The sequence below is a fragment of the Stenella coeruleoalba genome (assembly GCF_951394435.1).
Source record: "Stenella coeruleoalba genome assembly, chromosome: 1".
Classification (NCBI taxonomy): domain Eukaryota; kingdom Metazoa; phylum Chordata; class Mammalia; order Artiodactyla; family Delphinidae; genus Stenella; species Stenella coeruleoalba.
In genome coordinates, this window is record NC_137169.1 from 85,301,437 (window position 1) to 85,319,779 (window position 18,343).

The following is an 18,343-nucleotide window of genomic DNA, read 5'->3' on the forward strand; positions in this document are numbered from 1 at the left end:
CTCTTGACTATGTCTATATACTTTTTTTCAAATTAATTCACAATGATTAAAATTTCTCATGCCATATGATACCCAATGTATGCTAAGAGGGTTTCACCTTCTTCTTATTTTAATTATATTTTATCTTCTTTTGTTTTAAACCAGGGAAAGTGAGAAATAGTGTAGTTTACTATTTCCCTTTCAGAAAGGGCTTAGCATAGGTTTTATGGCCCAATATCTTCCCCACCTCACTACTTTCAAAATGTCCTTTTCACTCTCCCCACTTAATGAAAAACTAACATCTCTGAATTACTTAATACTGCTTTTTGCAAGCTCAGTTGAAATTATAAAGGAGACAATACTGCTCCTGGGGAAAAAGATGGATCTGTCCAAAAAGAAGGTGAGACAGTTGCAGAAATACATGGCCATTTGTAACTGACTGAAGATTACAAAGAAGGAATTAAGAAGGACCCCAAAGTTTGTTCTCAGTATCACAGTTGGACCAAGCCCTCATTCAGTTTATCTAAGTCAGTAACAAATAAGGATATTTATGGCTATATTGATGTCAGTTTCATTTCAATTGAATGCTGCATGCTTACGTTTTAAGAAAAATGCCTGAATGCTTCCTGTCTTTTTTTGTTGTTGTTTTTCTTTGGAATAAATTCAAGAATTTTCCCCTAATTCATCTATTTGACTCAATTTTCCCATTTGGAGATAAAGTGATACAGATAATAAGGGACATGATTTTGACAATGTTCACAGACTGTCAAATCGTATAATAAATTTTAGATTACTAAGTGACATCTGTAGCCTATTAGAATTTAATGAGTATACCATAGTTATACCATTTAGACTTATTGTGGCAGATTTTGGATGAAGACATTGAATAAAAATGCCTAGCAGTTCATCTCTGGAGACAGATCTTAGCTTGAATCCAAACTATGACATGTCCTGGCTCAACTCCAGATGGCTCAACTCCATATGGAGTTTGAGTCTTTAAGTCTGTAAAATGGGCCCAGTAATGTCCACCTCATAGGGTTATTTAAATAAGAATGCACTTAGAGTGTTCAATACAGTGCTGGGCACACAAAGATCATATTATTAAAAAGGCCTGGATATTCCACACAGCTGTTACTCATTTTTTGAATTGCCAGGGCTGAGGAGTGCAGAAAGGCTGATCAATTTTGCTAGTAACACAAGTGACTAGCAGCATAAATGTTCAAATACCACCATTAGCACATGTTAACTTATATACTGAAATTTATTAACTCATACAAGGAAATTTTCTCAGAATTGCTGGTGCTACTTTAAGAGACATAGTCGAGTTTACATAAAAAGTAATAAAACCAAGGTACTGTTTTGTTGTCATAAAGTTGTGCGAAGATTAGATGAAATAAGCTAGCACTCTTGTCCTAAAACTATGTATACTCAGTGATGTACTTCATATGGCAGTATGTATCCCATGGGTAAATTGATTTTAAGGGAATCACTTTCTAGATCCCATATTTCCATATGTACTATTTCTTAATTTATATTGCCTGAGAAACAGCACAGTCAAGAGATCATGCTGGCTCTTCTGTTCCCAACTCCCGTGTCTCAACGTTCCTTTCCACCTTAGAAAAAAAGCATATTTCTCAGTGATCTCAAATACTGCAATGGTATATTGCCCTGTGGTATAAAGATTCTAGGGTACCAAATGGAATGATAATTCAAAATATTGGCGTTGGTCTATGATTGAGTAAAAACTATTTTTGCAAGTCAGATGACTTCTAAGTTATTGCGTCAGAAAAACTGAAAGAGAAACTCATCAAATTATTTAAGTATTTTTGGTTAAGATCAATAAGTAATGTTTAGCTTATAACATGAAAGGTGTCCAAAGATCTGGGTAAAATGACTATGATATTATAAAACTCTTTCCACTCTAAAATTAAAATTATTTAGATGAACAAGGACTTTCAATGTTCACATCTAAAAATAAAAGCAGGATAGAATGATGCTGAACCCGGGCATTTTTAGGAATAACATGCATCAATGGATACATGATCAGATATTTTTTTTAAAGCCATATTTTTCTCATTAAGAAATACATTTCCAATAAAATTAGTTTCATGTTGAAAAATAATCAAAACTTATAATACATTTATATTATTATGATAAAGTATAAATTTTAAAGTCTAACAATATGAAAGAAAAAACATTTATCATTTAAAGTCTTAACCCAGAAATTTAAAAAATATAAATGTCCAGTTATAGACATATATTTTGTTAAAGACAAATTCCATAGAGCGGCTTATAAAAGAAGTTCAAGCTTAAAAAATAGGAAAACAGAATAAAACAGAATAAAATCTGGTGAGAAGTTCAATTAAAAATATTAGTTCAAGGGAAAAAAAATCTATGTAAAACTTTCAACTATTATTTAGAGCTTGTTTATGTACTTTTAAATAAGATGATGAGTATAAAGTCACTGCTTTTTAGACTCTATTAGGTTTATTTACAAGAACGATGTAGCAATTTCATTTTAAGAATGAATATTTGCAGAACTCGGAAAATTCTGTCTTTTGCTATCAAGTAAACTTATAGCCAAAATTTGTAAAGTGAAGGGTACACGGTATATAATTTTTTAAATGTGGGGTATTTATGAGCATAAAAATTTGAAGACCACAGACATAATATGTATAGAATCCTTAGTATACCTTCTGCACCAAACTGAATCAAAGTGCTGGACTTTTTGTAAAAGCATAGCAAAGAGGTTAAGCTGGCCTGACCAGATTCCTTTGGCTCCTCTTTTCCAATCCTAACTCTTCCTGTACCATCACTCCTGTATCATCTTGGCAGTCTGTACCTTTAATGCATCAGATACCGCATGGGTCTCTCAAAGGTTTACCATGTTCTACACTTAAGGACCTCTTGGAACTTATCAGGTATTCACATGATACAAAATTGTCTGGGCTGCACACCAGGACACTCCTCCATCCAAGAAGGCTGTAGGCAGCTTCCATGATTGATGAGCATTATGGCAAACAGGCTATAAACATGACTTTGGAAGACTCTCAGTGCATAGTGTAATCATGCAAACAGCAGGGATACTGTACACTGAAATAGCTTATCTCTGCAACATTGGTTATCTCCTTCCTTTTACTGCTAAAAGGATACCATTGTATGGGGATGACAGGAAAAAAGTAAGTGAAGAGAGAACAGAAGGCTACCAATACTGTTGTCTTCTATATTTTAAGAGTCTGAGAAAGTAACTTAGGTTCATTGATATTTAAGTGCTTGTCCTGGGAGAAAACTGTTATTATTCAGTATGTTAGTATCTGCACAAAGTCAAAAAGGAAAACATAATATTTCACAGTCGTGAGCTTAATTTTACCCTTGTCTACCTCTGACGCCTTCAAAGGATTACTAATATCCATAAATCGTCTTTAGTGGCACTCAGAATGTATTCTCTTCGCATAAACAATGGTTTGCAATCAACATTTAATCTGGAATGGGGTGACATATTCTTTCTATTCTGAAACATCAAATATTGTGTTCTATACTTTTTCTACGAATTAATTCTGACCTTATTAACTACAATTTGTTTCAGATACTTAACTGTGGGCAGAGATTCTGCATTTATTTATAGAATACCATGCTTCTCTAATTTTACCTTGGCTTAAAGCCTTTTAAGTTATTTGAGAAGTAAGTTATTCAAACCAAAATGCTCACTGACACTAACTGTACTTCATCTACTGTTCAATGCATATTTTCAGGCCCTCCCATACTTATGTATCAGAAATTCAAGAGGAAGGCTCCAGCAATCTGTATTCTAATAAGTCCTCCACGTACTGGTACACATTAAAGTTTGAGAACCACTGATCTCCTGGAGTCTCACCTCACCAGCAGGACTTCCATAAGTAAAAACTGGCTACAGTTTAGAAGTTAAATAGAAATATTTCCTTTATCAACATACATGAATCCTGATACATAAAGGAATCATATATACAAATCTTAAGTCCAACAATTAAGGGTTAATCTATTTTCTATTATGTGATCAGGCATTTGCTTCTAGAGGGTTTCAAGATCTTTAACTACTGAAAACCAATGACATTTTGATAGTTCTCTAGATGTTAGGAATAAATGTGTTAGCTTTATAGTCAGAGTTTGCTGGAGAGTTTGGACCAACGCTTACGGATTTAAGCCAATAAATGGATAAAGATGTGAAGAATCTCATTCTAATCATGGCCTCCTTTCCTAATTTCCCTTTTCACTGTTTGGTCTTCTCCTTTTCCTTAGGGAGCCAAGTGATTGATAGCCTAATCCAATGACTATTACAGCTGCCTCAACTAGGACTCTTTTCCTTATCATTAGCAGTTAGCCTATGGTTAAATTCACAGCTCACCGCTTGGTACAGCCCCTGAGATTTAAGGGTCTGGCCTTTAGAAAATATTTAACATAAAACTGAAATCTTGACATACTGAGAACTCAGTTCTCTGCAAGGTTTCTTTAATTAATCCAATGACTGTACCATTGTTCTGTATGAGATTGTGACATGGTGAACTGTTTCTGAAGCTTACAGAGATGTGTAGCTCTAAATTAAACAGTCACTGACATGTACCTACACTGATTTTTAGCACAGTAGATATGCATGAATCTGTGAATATTTAAATTCAAGCTCAAACAGTGACAAAATACTCTCCAGTTTTACTTTCATAATAGAACATTTTTGATTAATTTCAAGCTTGAAATCATTCTTTACGAAAACACACACACACACACACACACAAGAAAGAAATTTAATAATTCATTACCACTGCTGCAAAGGTAAGTTTTCTTAATATGCTTGTTGGTGTCCTTTAGTTTACAAAGTCTATCAAATATTTTCTTAGGAGCTGGTAACAGACATTAATTTATTTTCCTAATTTTGAACAAAGAAAACATATATACTATCCAGATACCCAAGAATTTTTTGGCTCTTAAACATTATTCGATTTTATCATTTATCTGCAGTTATTTTAAAATACCTAAGGAAAGAATATAGACCTTGATCTATGCTTTAAACCTTTGCCCTTGCTCCAGTCTGTCGATGAGCTGTAAGCGTCTATGAATATGGCAGCTGAGTCCCAGATGAAAAATTATGCATCTCATAAACTGCTATTCTGCTGAAATGTCAAGCCAAGGCAAGGCTGTACCTCAAACTCAGCACTTGGCATTTTCCTTCTGTCTGCTTTGTTGCCGTGAAGCAAACATGAACAGTGAGGATTTGTGTAGGGCAGGTAGCAGGCGAGCTCACTGTCAAAAATCTATTATTAGGGCTCTGATCTCCTGCATAGACCAACGACGGCCAAACAGTAAGAAACTCAGGCTTCGGGAAAAGCAATATAATGCAAAAGGGGATTCTTTGTCAATCTGTACGTGAATATACTCAAATAAGCATGATTTAAATGAGAATAGTCCTAATGGTGAGCTTCTCTCAACTAAACTGATAATTTATAATGAAAATTGTAATTCAACATCTTTATTTGATATGCCTACTTTTCACTATTCTGCAAATATAGTACATATACTTATATAACAAGTTCTTTAAGAATTTGATCAGTTAAACTTGTGATAGTCTAAGAATGTTTTTACATATGTGAATAATAGACTAGAATTTTTTCCATTATGTTGGTACATATAAAAAAAGAAAATAGATAAGTGAGTATAAAATGGAAGGCTCTCCTTTTCATTATTCTTTTTGGCATGATTTATTACTGCTTTTTTATTCATTTAAATATTGTCTTTATCAGGTTACTTTAGATATTTCAGTATTAAAATCTAAGCTCTTATTGACAAAGATGGTTACAATAGATAGCTGAAATTTTATGACGGATAGTAGGTGTGTTTTTCTGAAAGGATTATATGCATCAGTAATCATGTGATTGACACATAAAAAAATCCAGCCCATTAAAAACTACTTCCTATAAAAAATATCAGTACTGCAGTTTATGATATAATTGTAACGTATAGTATAAGAACTTCAAGCAATCTTACTAAAATTTTCAGTTGCTTGCATGTGTGAAAATAGTTATTCAAAACAAAACGTAACGGAAACTTCTGAGTCTCCAATCTAGTATTTGTTTTGTCATCTTCTCCATTTTACACAATAGTCACTAATAAATGCAACAAAAGAAGTTTAAGTTTATGCTTAGAGTGGGTTACATTGGATTTGTGTTTATGTAGTGCCCAGTAGCTGAGTGCATGCTGCTAAGTCCCGGCAACTCTTGAGTAACTATTTTAAAGACAAACATAAAATATGCAGTGTGGAGACAATGCTTAAATTCTTTTTTAAGCTACTATTGATACATTATTGATACATCGATTCCCTCAGGTTTTCTGAACTATACACTTTGTACTCATTTCTAGCCCTACATTGTCACAGAGTTACAAATTACTAGCAAATTTCTAACTTGCACCTTCTTTTATTGGTAATTCCCATGTTAATTTTACAAAGAAAACACCTTTAGGCTTGTAACTATAAGAGCTCAGTTAGTGTGCACTGTCCAATAGCCCACATAGCTAGATATCAAATCATATATCATTTATTTGTAGAATGTAAGAACATTTATGGAGTATACCATTATCATTTGTTGAGAAATACACCATCATTTCTTAACCTCTGTAATATCCTTCACGTGATTAGTAAAATATGGGTTCCTGAAACAGAGATCAAATCTTGAAGGCCGTCTTTGATGAATTATTCAGAAATCAGTATAAAGTTCATAAGTATTAGTAGTGAATAATAATACTGTTCTACTGTTTTAACTAAGTTGATACAGAATCAATAATTTCAAACATCTAAAATTTGAAATTGAGGACAAGAATTTCCCTTTTTTGATAAAATAAAACAAATTTAGCAAATAAAATAATTTAAAATGAGTTAATTTTTCAACCTTGTAGAAAGTAAATTGTACTGAGCTTAAAGAATCTATCATCATCTCAAAGTGCCTTCTGCAGAGAAATTTCAGAACTTTTCCCTATATGTGGGTGTGTGTGTATGCGTTTTCATGTAAAACAAACGAAATATGTGCGGGACAACGGAATAACAACAAACCTAAGGAATATGCCCATCCCCCATTAATAAAAAGAACCTTTTAAAACACAGTAAGGAACAATAACAAAAACTCCTTCAAATGAGTTTACCCCATTGCTTGATTACTATTTCTCCCGATGCAGCTATAAATGAATAAAAGTTATCCTTGTGAAGTCAGTTGCAAGAAAGACATATCTTTAGTTATGCCATGCAGGACTCATTTTTAACCATCTCTAAAAGAATCTTATCTACAGGGAGGACTTCATGTGAAAATGTTCCACCACAGCTGGATAACACCATTTATACAGGTGATAGTAATCACAGAGTTAGGGGCAAGCTTAAGATACCATTATTATTTGTGGACAAGGTCAAGAAAAGGGTCAAAATTTGAAACTAAATCAAGAAAAAAAATAACCAAACTGAAACTAGGTAAAATAATGAGTAATTCACTTGAGGATAGAGTTTAAAAATAACGTTCCTGATGAGATTAGTGTTCCTTCTAACCAAATAAATAAAGCCAAGGAATTTTCTCCCCTCCCCCTCAAAAAAACAATAATTTATTCAACTGTGTAGTGATACATGAACTAATTGCTGTTTGATGTTAAAAAGTGTTCTGCATGGATTCTAGAAAAAAAGAAAGTTAGGTGGTAACAACTTATAGTATTATGTTTCTACTGTCCATAGAAAGGTAGAGAATATTGATTCTTTAGAGGCAATGATTTAGACAGAAGTACTTGTATAGTGGAGAGCTTAATTAGTCATCCTAGTTTCATGAAAATATTCCTTATGAATACAGAACAAGCTTTCTTTTGATACTGTTCTCACTATGAAATCACCTTTAATAGACTCCTATTGTTATCACAAATCTTGCCAGGTATTTCTCCTACAATTAAAATTTAGGTTTATAAGTCATTTTACTATGAATTTGATTCCTGTGTTTGACCATCTTCCCCACTCCAATAACCTACAGATGAGTTGGAAAATGCAGTTTCTAAAATAACAAAGCTGAGGATGAGACCTTGGAATGAAGTCCTAACTCTCCCTCTTGATATAAATTTTAAACTTCAACAAGTAGAAGTTGCCTCACTTAATGACTTCTACAGGCATAAGGACATCTTTTATTTAACAAAGAGACCTCCCTCTAAATCAGCAGCTTTCTGACATTTTTGAAGTTAACCACAATAAAAAATTCATTTTACATCATGACCTAGCATAGAAATATACATATGTGCGCATTACATGTATAACTAAAAAAAGACGTTTGACCAGTGTTTATCCCTACTGTGTGCAAAGCATTATGACAGTTTTTTCTGTTCTATTTCATTAAAAAAAAAAAATTTGTTCAGAGTTCATTAAGCTTGATTCCATAGTACACTCATGAGTTGGGAACCAAAGTTTGAGAAACATTGCTTTAGAATACTCTAGAATCCAGACTGATCATATTTGAAATAATTAAACTGACATTCCTTAGCTGAGGTTCTGTTTTTGAAGCTAGTCACTGCACCCTACTAGCTAATATGTTTTCAAAGAAGGACATTACTGAAATGTGACCATTGTTCTATAGCATGTGCTCTACTCTAGTTCCTCACCATTTCCCCATTGACACAAAACAAAATATTCATTTCAAATAGCAGGGATCTTATTCGGAGAAAAAAAAAAAAAAAGACTGATAGAGAGCTAGAAAGTTTTGAAAGAGAAAAATAGCCTTCCCTGGTAATGAAAAGTACGTACTGTATTTCAGGTGGCTATCCAAAACTGAACTCTTTGTAGCTTTCACTTAAAAAAAAAAAAAATCTATGATTCAAGCAGCTCTTCCAAAAGTAGATATTCCAGTGTTCTGAGAGAACACTTGGGTAAGTATTAGCACTGTGCTGTGGGAATTTTTTTTTAAATTTTGTAAAAATACCTGGCATATTTTGTGTAGCTTTCTATATTGAAGCAGCATAATTCATAAAACTAGGAATGGTATTTAGCCATTTTGATATTTTCATCAGTCCTAAAATTTGAAGCCATTATTATTTAACACATTTTGTTAGGGTAGGTTTTGCTATAACTCATTCTGAAGGTACTTTGTTATAGAACTTACTTCTGTCCTAAAATATATTATCATTGCCTGTTTAAACTGCTTTTCAGATTATATTACCTTTAAATTAAAGCAAACATTGCTTAAAAGGAAAAAAAACTATTAATTTTGTCAATATGGAGAGAGTCTATTTTCAAAACAAATTGTTTATAATGTGAAGGGACTTATTATATAGAACCTATCAGAAATGAGGTACAAACCCTTAAAAATGTTAGGGACATTTTGTTGTTTAAAATGAAAGTTCTACCCAGGCTTGGTTGAGTTTATAACCCAAGTGAATATTTATAGATGAATTTATAAATCTTAGAAATAGAGTTTTATGGAAATGTTAACGGGCCCTGAGGTACAGCTAAACTTGTTTGCAGATACTGCTATAATTTCCAGTGTGTGTATGCTTAAAAGACTGCAACACAAAAGACTTTTTCTAATGCTGTAATTCCGTCAGTTTATTAGACTGAGTTATAGTATGGGAGAATATTCAGAAACTGCAGCTTAAATGAGAAAACGCGAATGGTGTTACTTACATAAAATACTACTGCAATAGTTCTTTTATTAATTTTTAATGTTCAGCACCCTCTGTGACCTCCTTTATTCTCTTGCTGTCAACATGGCAGGCTGGAAAAATTGAAATGGGCTGACAGAAAACATAGCGCACGTTACAGCCCAACTCTGGAATCTCTCGACTCTCTTTCTGAGACACATGCTAACTTGCTCCATGTTATTCTGCATTACAATAATATTTAAGGCCCTGTTTGATAGCTCCTGATAAAAGGGAGTTCTGTCTGGACCCTGAGCAGGTGCTCCCCTACAGCCTTCCTCTTTCTGACATTGTGGGAATGGCATTCAATTAAAAGCAGAATATACTTCTTTTTTTTTTTTAATCATGGCTTATAGGCACACTTCACGCTCTCAGAACATAATACCTCAGCATGGAGAGAGCTTTATTTGTGTCTATGCAGCCTCTTCCAAAAGCACATTTTGGTCTGATTCAGCAATGCTTTTCTTGAACAGTGGGACACTGCTATGTTATGTATATTTACCACTGTCTCTATCACCAAGGAGACTAATCCCCATACCAGTACAGTCAAGAACCTCACAGCATTGTCTTTGCAAGACCAAGTTCATGCTGTCACAGCAACAGAGTGCACAGGGCAAAAGATACTGAACAGGACTTTGGGATTAAAACTTCTCTTTCTGTTTCAAATGCAAGCATTCTATGATGAGAGAAAGTGTGCAAAGGTATGAGGTCTGCAAATATCTTGTCAGCTGAAGCTATAAACGTAATGTTTTAATGATTTATTTCACAGTTGTGAAGGTAAGATTTTTGAAGAAGGTAGATTTCAAACTTCTAGGAAGACTGGAAACTAACCCAGACTATGAAAAAAGATATTAAAATCAGGGTGCTTATATTCTTCTTTTAGAAGGCCTTGTTATTAGCCTTTACTAATTAATGATGAGACAATTGTGACAATGAGAAATTCTGAGTAATGCACAGACTGCAAGAGAAGAGAATTTGTATGAAATCCTATCTTGGTATACTCTCTTCTTGTGCTATCAGTCACTTGATCAATCTGTCCCATCTGTCATAACTATTAGGAGTTTTGACCAGCAGTGAGTTATAAGAATTTGGGATCATAAAAGGCACAGTATTCTTGCTTGTAACATGATCTCTTGATTTTTCACCAACCTCCAAGGAAGCAAAAATGCAAGGAGCGGGTTTAACACCTACCGGACACGCCTCCGTACGTAGTCCGTTTCCCAGTGCCCACTGCTGGCCAGGGTGTGCCATCGGCTTTTAGTCCCATGAGACCTGAGACGGTGTTGGTGGCTGTAACACCGTCTGCGCCACCTATGAAAAACACAACATTTTTCTGCAGTTCTTAAAGGGACGATTGCTAAAGCCCATTCAAACCCACACAACCCAGAAAAATGCACACTCTACTTCCTCTTGAGAACATTTCCTCCCCTCAAATATATTCACTAATTTCATTCCTATAATTATACTTAAAATGCTAGACATAAAAATTTTTAATTAGCACCACTTTATTTTTCCAATTATTATACAGATTTGTGGATGCCAAATGTTTTGTATTCAGTGTTATTTTTCCAGCTAATTTACAATATCTTTACAAATCAGGATGCAATTTCCATTGGATAGCACACAAGCATATATGATTTGTAAAATCATGCATTGACTGTATGATTTATGTATTCAAGATATTTATTGAGCATGTGTTTAAGGCAGAGTACTAGATCCCATCAAATATAAAGGGAACTCATAAGAAATTACACCTGTGGAAGCAGCTATCTTTTTAAGAAGTTTCATTAAAGGTTCAGGTGCTATTGCTGGACTGTTATATTGTGAAGTCATTCATTTTGGAGTGGTTTGTTGCGACTGTGGCTTCGGTTCACAATTGTTTGTGTGTAAACCAGGTGTTCATTAGGAAAAATGATAGATATTCTTGTATTCCCAGGCCACTTAGCTTGAGTATAGGTATGGAGCTGTTACATTTGTGAGGTCAAGCGCTCAATTTAATACTTTTCTTAAAGTTTAAAGAGAGATATGCACATATATTTGTGGATAAAGATATACTTTAATATGGCTATGAAATTTAGGCCCATACTTACATAACGAGGCAATTGATGTCAGTCAGGTTCTTACCTTCCTTTGCAGCTCTGGCGATGCTTACGATATCAGTGACATTTGGGGTCAACTTGGCAAAAAAAGGAATCTGAACAGCTTGCCTAACCCAGCGACAGATGTTTCGCACCAGCTCTGGATCCTGTTCAAATAGGTCAGTCAAATATAGAACATAATTAAAGAATTGTGATCAAAATGTGTGCTGGAACAACAGCAAAGCTGGAGATGTGCAAGACAAATCCAACTTGACAATGAGCAACATGATATATTTCTCAAATTCCTCCTCAGTATTACATCTAGACTCATTAGGGAACTAAGGTTAACACACTTCAAGTGAACTGCAAATTCATCACATAAAGGTTAAATTCCTCAAGGGAGCCTTTGGAAAATAAAATTACAAAGAACCAAATGGAAGAAAGTGTTTCCCACTTCCAGTTAAACAATGTCAGAAATAAAACATAAACTTCTGGTGATAAGTTCGGGAACCATTACAGAATTTCTAATGACCTCATTGGTTTAAGCCTAATAAAAATATTTGAATAGCTGACTCCCAGGTGAATGGTATGAAATCTGAAGTCTATTGTTTTCATTATTAGAAGACTTAGTCTTGTTGAATTGTATTCAAAAGAAAATATGTGACTTCCTAATCAATCTAATTACGGTATATAGTATATGCTAATATGGGGTAATTCAGTCTTAGGTTACACACGAGTTGATCAGTAACTTTAGCTTACTTTTGCAAATGTTGCCAAGAGCTGTGTAGCACTTTTCAACATTGGTCAACTTGAAAGAATTGATTAAAATGACAAGAATGAAACAAAATATCAAATGCTCATTTTTAAAAGCAAGGAATAGATGTTTTCCTCTGCCTGTTTCTTGTGATTTTTCAGGCTTCTATTTTCTCATGGGACAAGTATCATTGAGAGGGCAATAACCTATCCTTCCTATTGAAAATAACTTAGCAGTAGTAATGTTCTTTGATTTCAACACATACAATAGTCCTTTTTTTCATTACTTTTAGTGCAAAATTTATTCTGACAGGTACTGATAATGTGCTTTGATAAATTACATTAAAATATGCAATAGCAATTCATTATTGAACTTGGTAATATTATCTTAGGAAGTTAAAATGCTTTTTTTAAAAAATAAAAGATCCACCCAGAAAAATGCAGACATATATTTAAACTATGAAACAGTAGGCAAGTATTTCATTTGTAATTAATATTTTTATATGTAAGAAAGTTGCTCTTTGCATTTTAACCTTTCGAATTCTTTTAAGATGAGATTTCTAATGTTATAACCTTTAGAAAGAACCTTTTCACTTAGGTTTAATGTATCTTGATCAGTCATCTTGTATTACTCTACAAGTTATGTGGTTGTGTGCTAAGACACTGTGATGAGGTAATTTCTGTTGATTGTTATTGTTGCTATTCAGCAAAACTAATAATTTCAACAAGAAATCTTTGACTTGGCTTGTTCTCTTTTCAGAACAGTAATTTCTTCATTAAACATAAATATTAAAAATGCACTATATGGAATGCTCTACAGGGCATATTGTGTATTATGAATAGTAAAATCTGGAGACTTAGCTGTACAAATTCTAACTCATGAAAATGGAGATCTGCCCCTGCCCATGCAATGTTCATGAAATATTTATAACCACTGCATTGGCATTATGAAGACAGTTGCATCTTTGTGACTTTCATTTTTAAGTTATGAATTTCCATGGGACTTAGCCTAGAAATGACAGTAACTCTAGATGACATCAATTGCATGTCCTTTGTGAAAGCTTTCTTTAAGGTAGAATTTGACGATAATTTAAAGATCACTTGAATTGCATAATACATGGAAGGTAGCCTGATAAAAATTAGTATAACAAATTTAAAATATTATCTGGTTCCAATAGAGTAAAGACTAATAATCTGATATAGGTTTCTAAGTGGCTTTCAATACTATTGACCACCGTGTCTTTATATTTACTTTGAACATCTGTCACACTTTTTTCTGTTGATTCTCACCATACTTTAAATGGATGCCTCATACATTGTTTAACAATTTGAAATTTGTTCAGAGTTTTTCAGTTTTTGTAAAAAAATATGGTCCATTGGTTACCTTTATTTACTTGAATCATCTGCTGCTATTTTGAGATACCATAGTTTAATCCTCCGATAGTTCTATGAGTAAGGTTTATGGTGTTCAGATATATTTTATCTGTCTTCATACTCAGTTAAGCCAGCTGTTTACTAATCTTCATACCCAGCTGAAACACAATTTGATTACCTGAGAATTTTAAAGACAACTTATAGCCAACATTATTGTAAAAATTATTGACTGTTCCATAAATTGCAAAGTTTTGTTTGACAGGCATAATAGGGCATATTTTAATACAACTAGAAATGTGGTGAGGCTAATAACATGAAAAAATGAATCTGTATACTTTGGAGAAACTATTCACACATTCCTATTTCCTCACATTTTTGATATGAATGATCGAGATCTAAAAAAATTAATAGTGCTTCTGCATCTTGACCTTCTCATTTGCTAGTGATAGCATCAGGTGGCATGGCCCTTTCTAACAAGCCAATTTTTAGAATCTTATTGAAATGAATAAATTTTAGACAATTTCTAATTCTCCCCTACAAAAAGTCTTCAGGATAGGAAATACACAAAGTTACTACAACCTCTCAGACAGACTGAGACTTTAACATTATCCACACCAACAAAAATTAAATAAAAGAAGACGATTCTGGATTGCTTTTCTACTTCTAGGCATATAACATTGTAGGCACTCAAAAAAATTTGTTGTGTCAATGAAAGAAGACTAAATGAAAACTTGGCAGATTTTCAATTTATTTCTTTATGTATCCATCAATTTATAGATTATGTTTGGGTTTAAGAAAAACACAAATATATGTTATGATAGATACTGTCTAAAAGGATGAAATTCACTAAGACTTCTTTACAAAGCAGGAAAAATTCTGAAGAAGAATGGTAGATAATCATGGAAAAAAGAACAGCTTAACAAGTCTTTTAAAGTGTCTAGTCCACAAAAAGCCCACCTGTATCACCAATTTTTTACTGGCTCTTCCTGCAGATATTCATAATGTCCATTCCTGATCATGATTTGTAATCCCTCCCATAGCAACTGCTTGTGTGTGTGTGTGTGTGTGTGTGTGTGTGTGTGTGTGTGTGTGTATACTACTTTAATACCTGTTAACCCTTTTGTTATTTATATGATCGTCAAAGAAAGCTGTGAGGGAGCAGAATGGGTTTTCCTGTGATGGAGGTGTGTGATATTACTAGCAAGAAAGCAGTGAAGCCCTTAAAGGAATGAGTGACAGGTCTGGGGAGCACGTGGTGGTCTTGGGGGTACTACATGACGTGAAGGTAACAGATCAAGCTTGTGAGGTGCTAAGAAGAGGATAAAAGCAAACTAGAGATAAATGTGGCCTGTGACAATTTTAATGAGGACCAACCCTGTGTCTGTCTGCAATTAATACACTCTGGAATAGATTCCTATGAAAACCAAACAACAGTGACAACAGCAAAAAGCAGAAAATGTATTTCTGAGCAGACTGTTTGTTGCAGAAATTTCCATTGTCCAAAACTGGCTGCTTTTAAAAGCTTAATGTTCTATCTGGGCCACAAGATAATAATTTTTAATTCTAGTAACTAGCATGTCTCTAGTTACACATTAAGGGGGTTCTATATATGATGCACCCTGCTGCTTTTGAGGACCCTTAGATGACCTCTCCATTGTTGGACAGGTATTTTCACCAATTACCTAGGGCATCAAATCTCACTGATTTCATGCCCTGTACACAGGAATAAGCACTGGAGAATGGTTGTGAGAATTTCTTGATAAGTTAAATTACTAGTGAAATCTTTGACTTTAAGAAACATTTTCTCCAATTTCCCTGGTAATTTCCACTCTGCACAATTCTTTTCAAAATGGTTTTCTTAGAAGGTGGCATTTCAATGAACCCACTGAAAAATTTTACCAGTTATGAAATGTTTTCTACTAAGGAACTCTTAAATCTTAATTCACATGGCATGCTAGGAAGTAGCTAGCATTTTTATGTCCACTTTTCTGATAGACAGAACTAGGGTCTAGAAGATCAATCTGAGCACCTATTGCTCCTTCTTAATTTTCTTTCCCATTATCCTGTCCTAAACCATCATCTTCTTTAGCAAAATTGTTCCTTAAAGTAAAATGCAGCCATCAATTGTAAACTAGAACTATAAAAGGCTTCTACTTCATATATACCTGTAAGACTAGCTGTAGCTTCAGAGTAATAGGCAAAAGTGATATATTTATCCTTCTATGTCAGTAAAGTAAGACAGAAAGAGTTAACTACTCCAGGTAGAACTATTAGTAAATGCAAAGACTAGGCATCGGAATGGGGATGTTTTAAATTAACTTATATTTTAGCATGTGTCCTTCTTGCACCAGTTTTCCTGATTTAAGAATTCTAATGATGGCATAATCACCTTGGAAAACCGTTTGGTGGTTTCCTCTAAAGGTAAATGTGCACTTACTAATCCATGCAGCAATTCTACTCTGAGTAATATATTCAAGAGACACGAAAATATATATCCACACAAAGACTTGCACACAAAAGTTCATAGCAACTTTTTCAAAATAGCTCCAAATTGGAAACAACTCAAATATCCATTAGTATGTGAATGAAGTGGCATGTCTACACAACGGAATACTATTCATCAATTAAAAAAAAAAAAACTAAACTACTGAATCATGCAACAACTTGGACTTAATCAAGGAAACATTATTCTCAGTTAAAGAAGTCCACAAAATGGTACATGCTGCATGATTGCATTTATATGAAATTCCACAAAGGAAAAGCTACGCTGACAGAAAGCAGAGCATTGGTTGCTGTCACTGAGGTTTGGGGATGGGAAAGAGACTAAGTGGGAAAGGGCATAAGGAAATTTTTTAGGGTAATGGAAATGTTCTGTATCTTGATTGTGATGGTATTTACATGAGAGTAGACATTTGTCAACACATATCAAATTCTATACTTACATGTATTTTTTTCTGTTATAAGTAAATTATACCACCACAAATTTCTTTTAAAATTTTAAAATAATTCCAAGGGTGTTCAAATATAAGTAGAAAAATTAAAGCCAGTGGCATTCTAGGCAATGTGGGTTCTATCCTTTTAACAAATTTATTTACTGACGACAAGGCACTGCAACTAGCCTATGCTGGAGACAAAGATGAGTGAGACAAGGAAGGCAGAGTCTACTAGGAAGTACAACCCAGGCACATAAATAACATGTATGTTGGATGTTAAGTATAAAAAAGGAAATCCTGATATGCGCTCTTATTTCAGAGTATTTGAGAGCATGTAGCACAGAGTTCAGCACATAGTAGGCACTCAACAAATACTGTCGACTTGATAGAGCTCACATTGCATAAATTAACATTGACTTTCTTATTTCTATTTACTCAGAAGAAAACTGGGAGTATAAAATTACTGGTTCCAAGATAACCTAATAGACAACTGTTTCAGGCACTATGCACTATGTTAGACAATGGTGTTAGAAATATGATACACTATCTCTATTCTTAAAAAACAAAACAAAATAAAACACTTCATAATCCAGGGGGGAAATGCATATAACAAACATATAATATGAATATAAAATGCTATAAGTCTATAGCAATGTATCTGTATATGCATATAAAATATTTTATATATATATATATATATATATATATATTTTTTTTTTTTTTCCTCCACTTCCCTTGTGCCTTAAGCTGAAGATGACACAGAACTAACTGCTTGTGTGTTCTCTCCTCCCCAGGCACCCGTAGCCTTCTCCATCCTGATTCTTGCTTCAGGCTTTTCTTTCTCTCTCTCTGCCCAAAATGTCCTTCATCTCTTGTCCCTTGGATAACATCACTTCCATCCTACCTCAACACAGGATGGGTTAATAAATAATGATTCCCTTTTAAATACTCTCATAATGTTTCTTTATTACTTCATTTATCACAGTGTTTTATAATCATGTTTTTTTTTCCCCATCTCTACCAGACTATTAGTCTCTTAGGGGATGTATCCTGCTCTTTTATCTTGATCCTCTTATGTAGAGTCTAAGACACTAAAGATAATAAATACTGTGTTGAACAAAAGAATGAAGAATTCCTAAATGTGGATCAGATTTCCACAGTCAGCAAGAAAACAACTGTCCCTTCCCTTCAGTGGAGCCAAAATAAGCTGGAGATATTAGTAGTTCTTGCTCCATAAGCCAGTGGAATTTGGAAACAGTCTTGCTGTTCTCTACCAGCTAGCTGGACTGCCTGGAAGACAGCTGTGCCCTCCTGTGGCCCGGCAATCCATTAAAAACTCCCTGAGGTCCCGACTGCCCATGGCCCTTTCTGTCTAAATCTTTAGGATATTGAAGATTTTCCAGTCTGCACTCCTAACCTTGCCTCAAGTCCCAGTCCTTGGTCCCTGAGGCCTGGTGGGGAAGTCTATCCATAGTTTTGCCAGTTAAAGGGAACTTGCATTCCTTTAAATACCATTTCCTGTGACTACAGTTTAATGCCGCTGTTTCTTCCATT

General features: G+C 34.1%; 1 protein-coding gene across 2 annotated transcripts in view; it reads right to left on the minus strand.

The window, feature by feature from the left end:
• DPYD (dihydropyrimidine dehydrogenase) overlaps window positions 1-18,343 on the minus strand; it is an 814,043-nt gene that overhangs the window by 217,094 nt on the left and 578,606 nt on the right. For both annotated transcript variants that reach the window (XM_079926015.1, XM_079926014.1), the window contains exons 17-18: window positions 11,776-11,896; window positions 10,843-10,962 (exon numbers count right to left, since the gene is read on the minus strand). In XM_079926015.1, coding sequence (XP_079782141.1) covers window positions 10,843-10,962; window positions 11,776-11,896 — 241 coding nt within the window. The remainder of the gene's footprint in view (window positions 1-10,842; window positions 10,963-11,775; window positions 11,897-18,343) is intronic.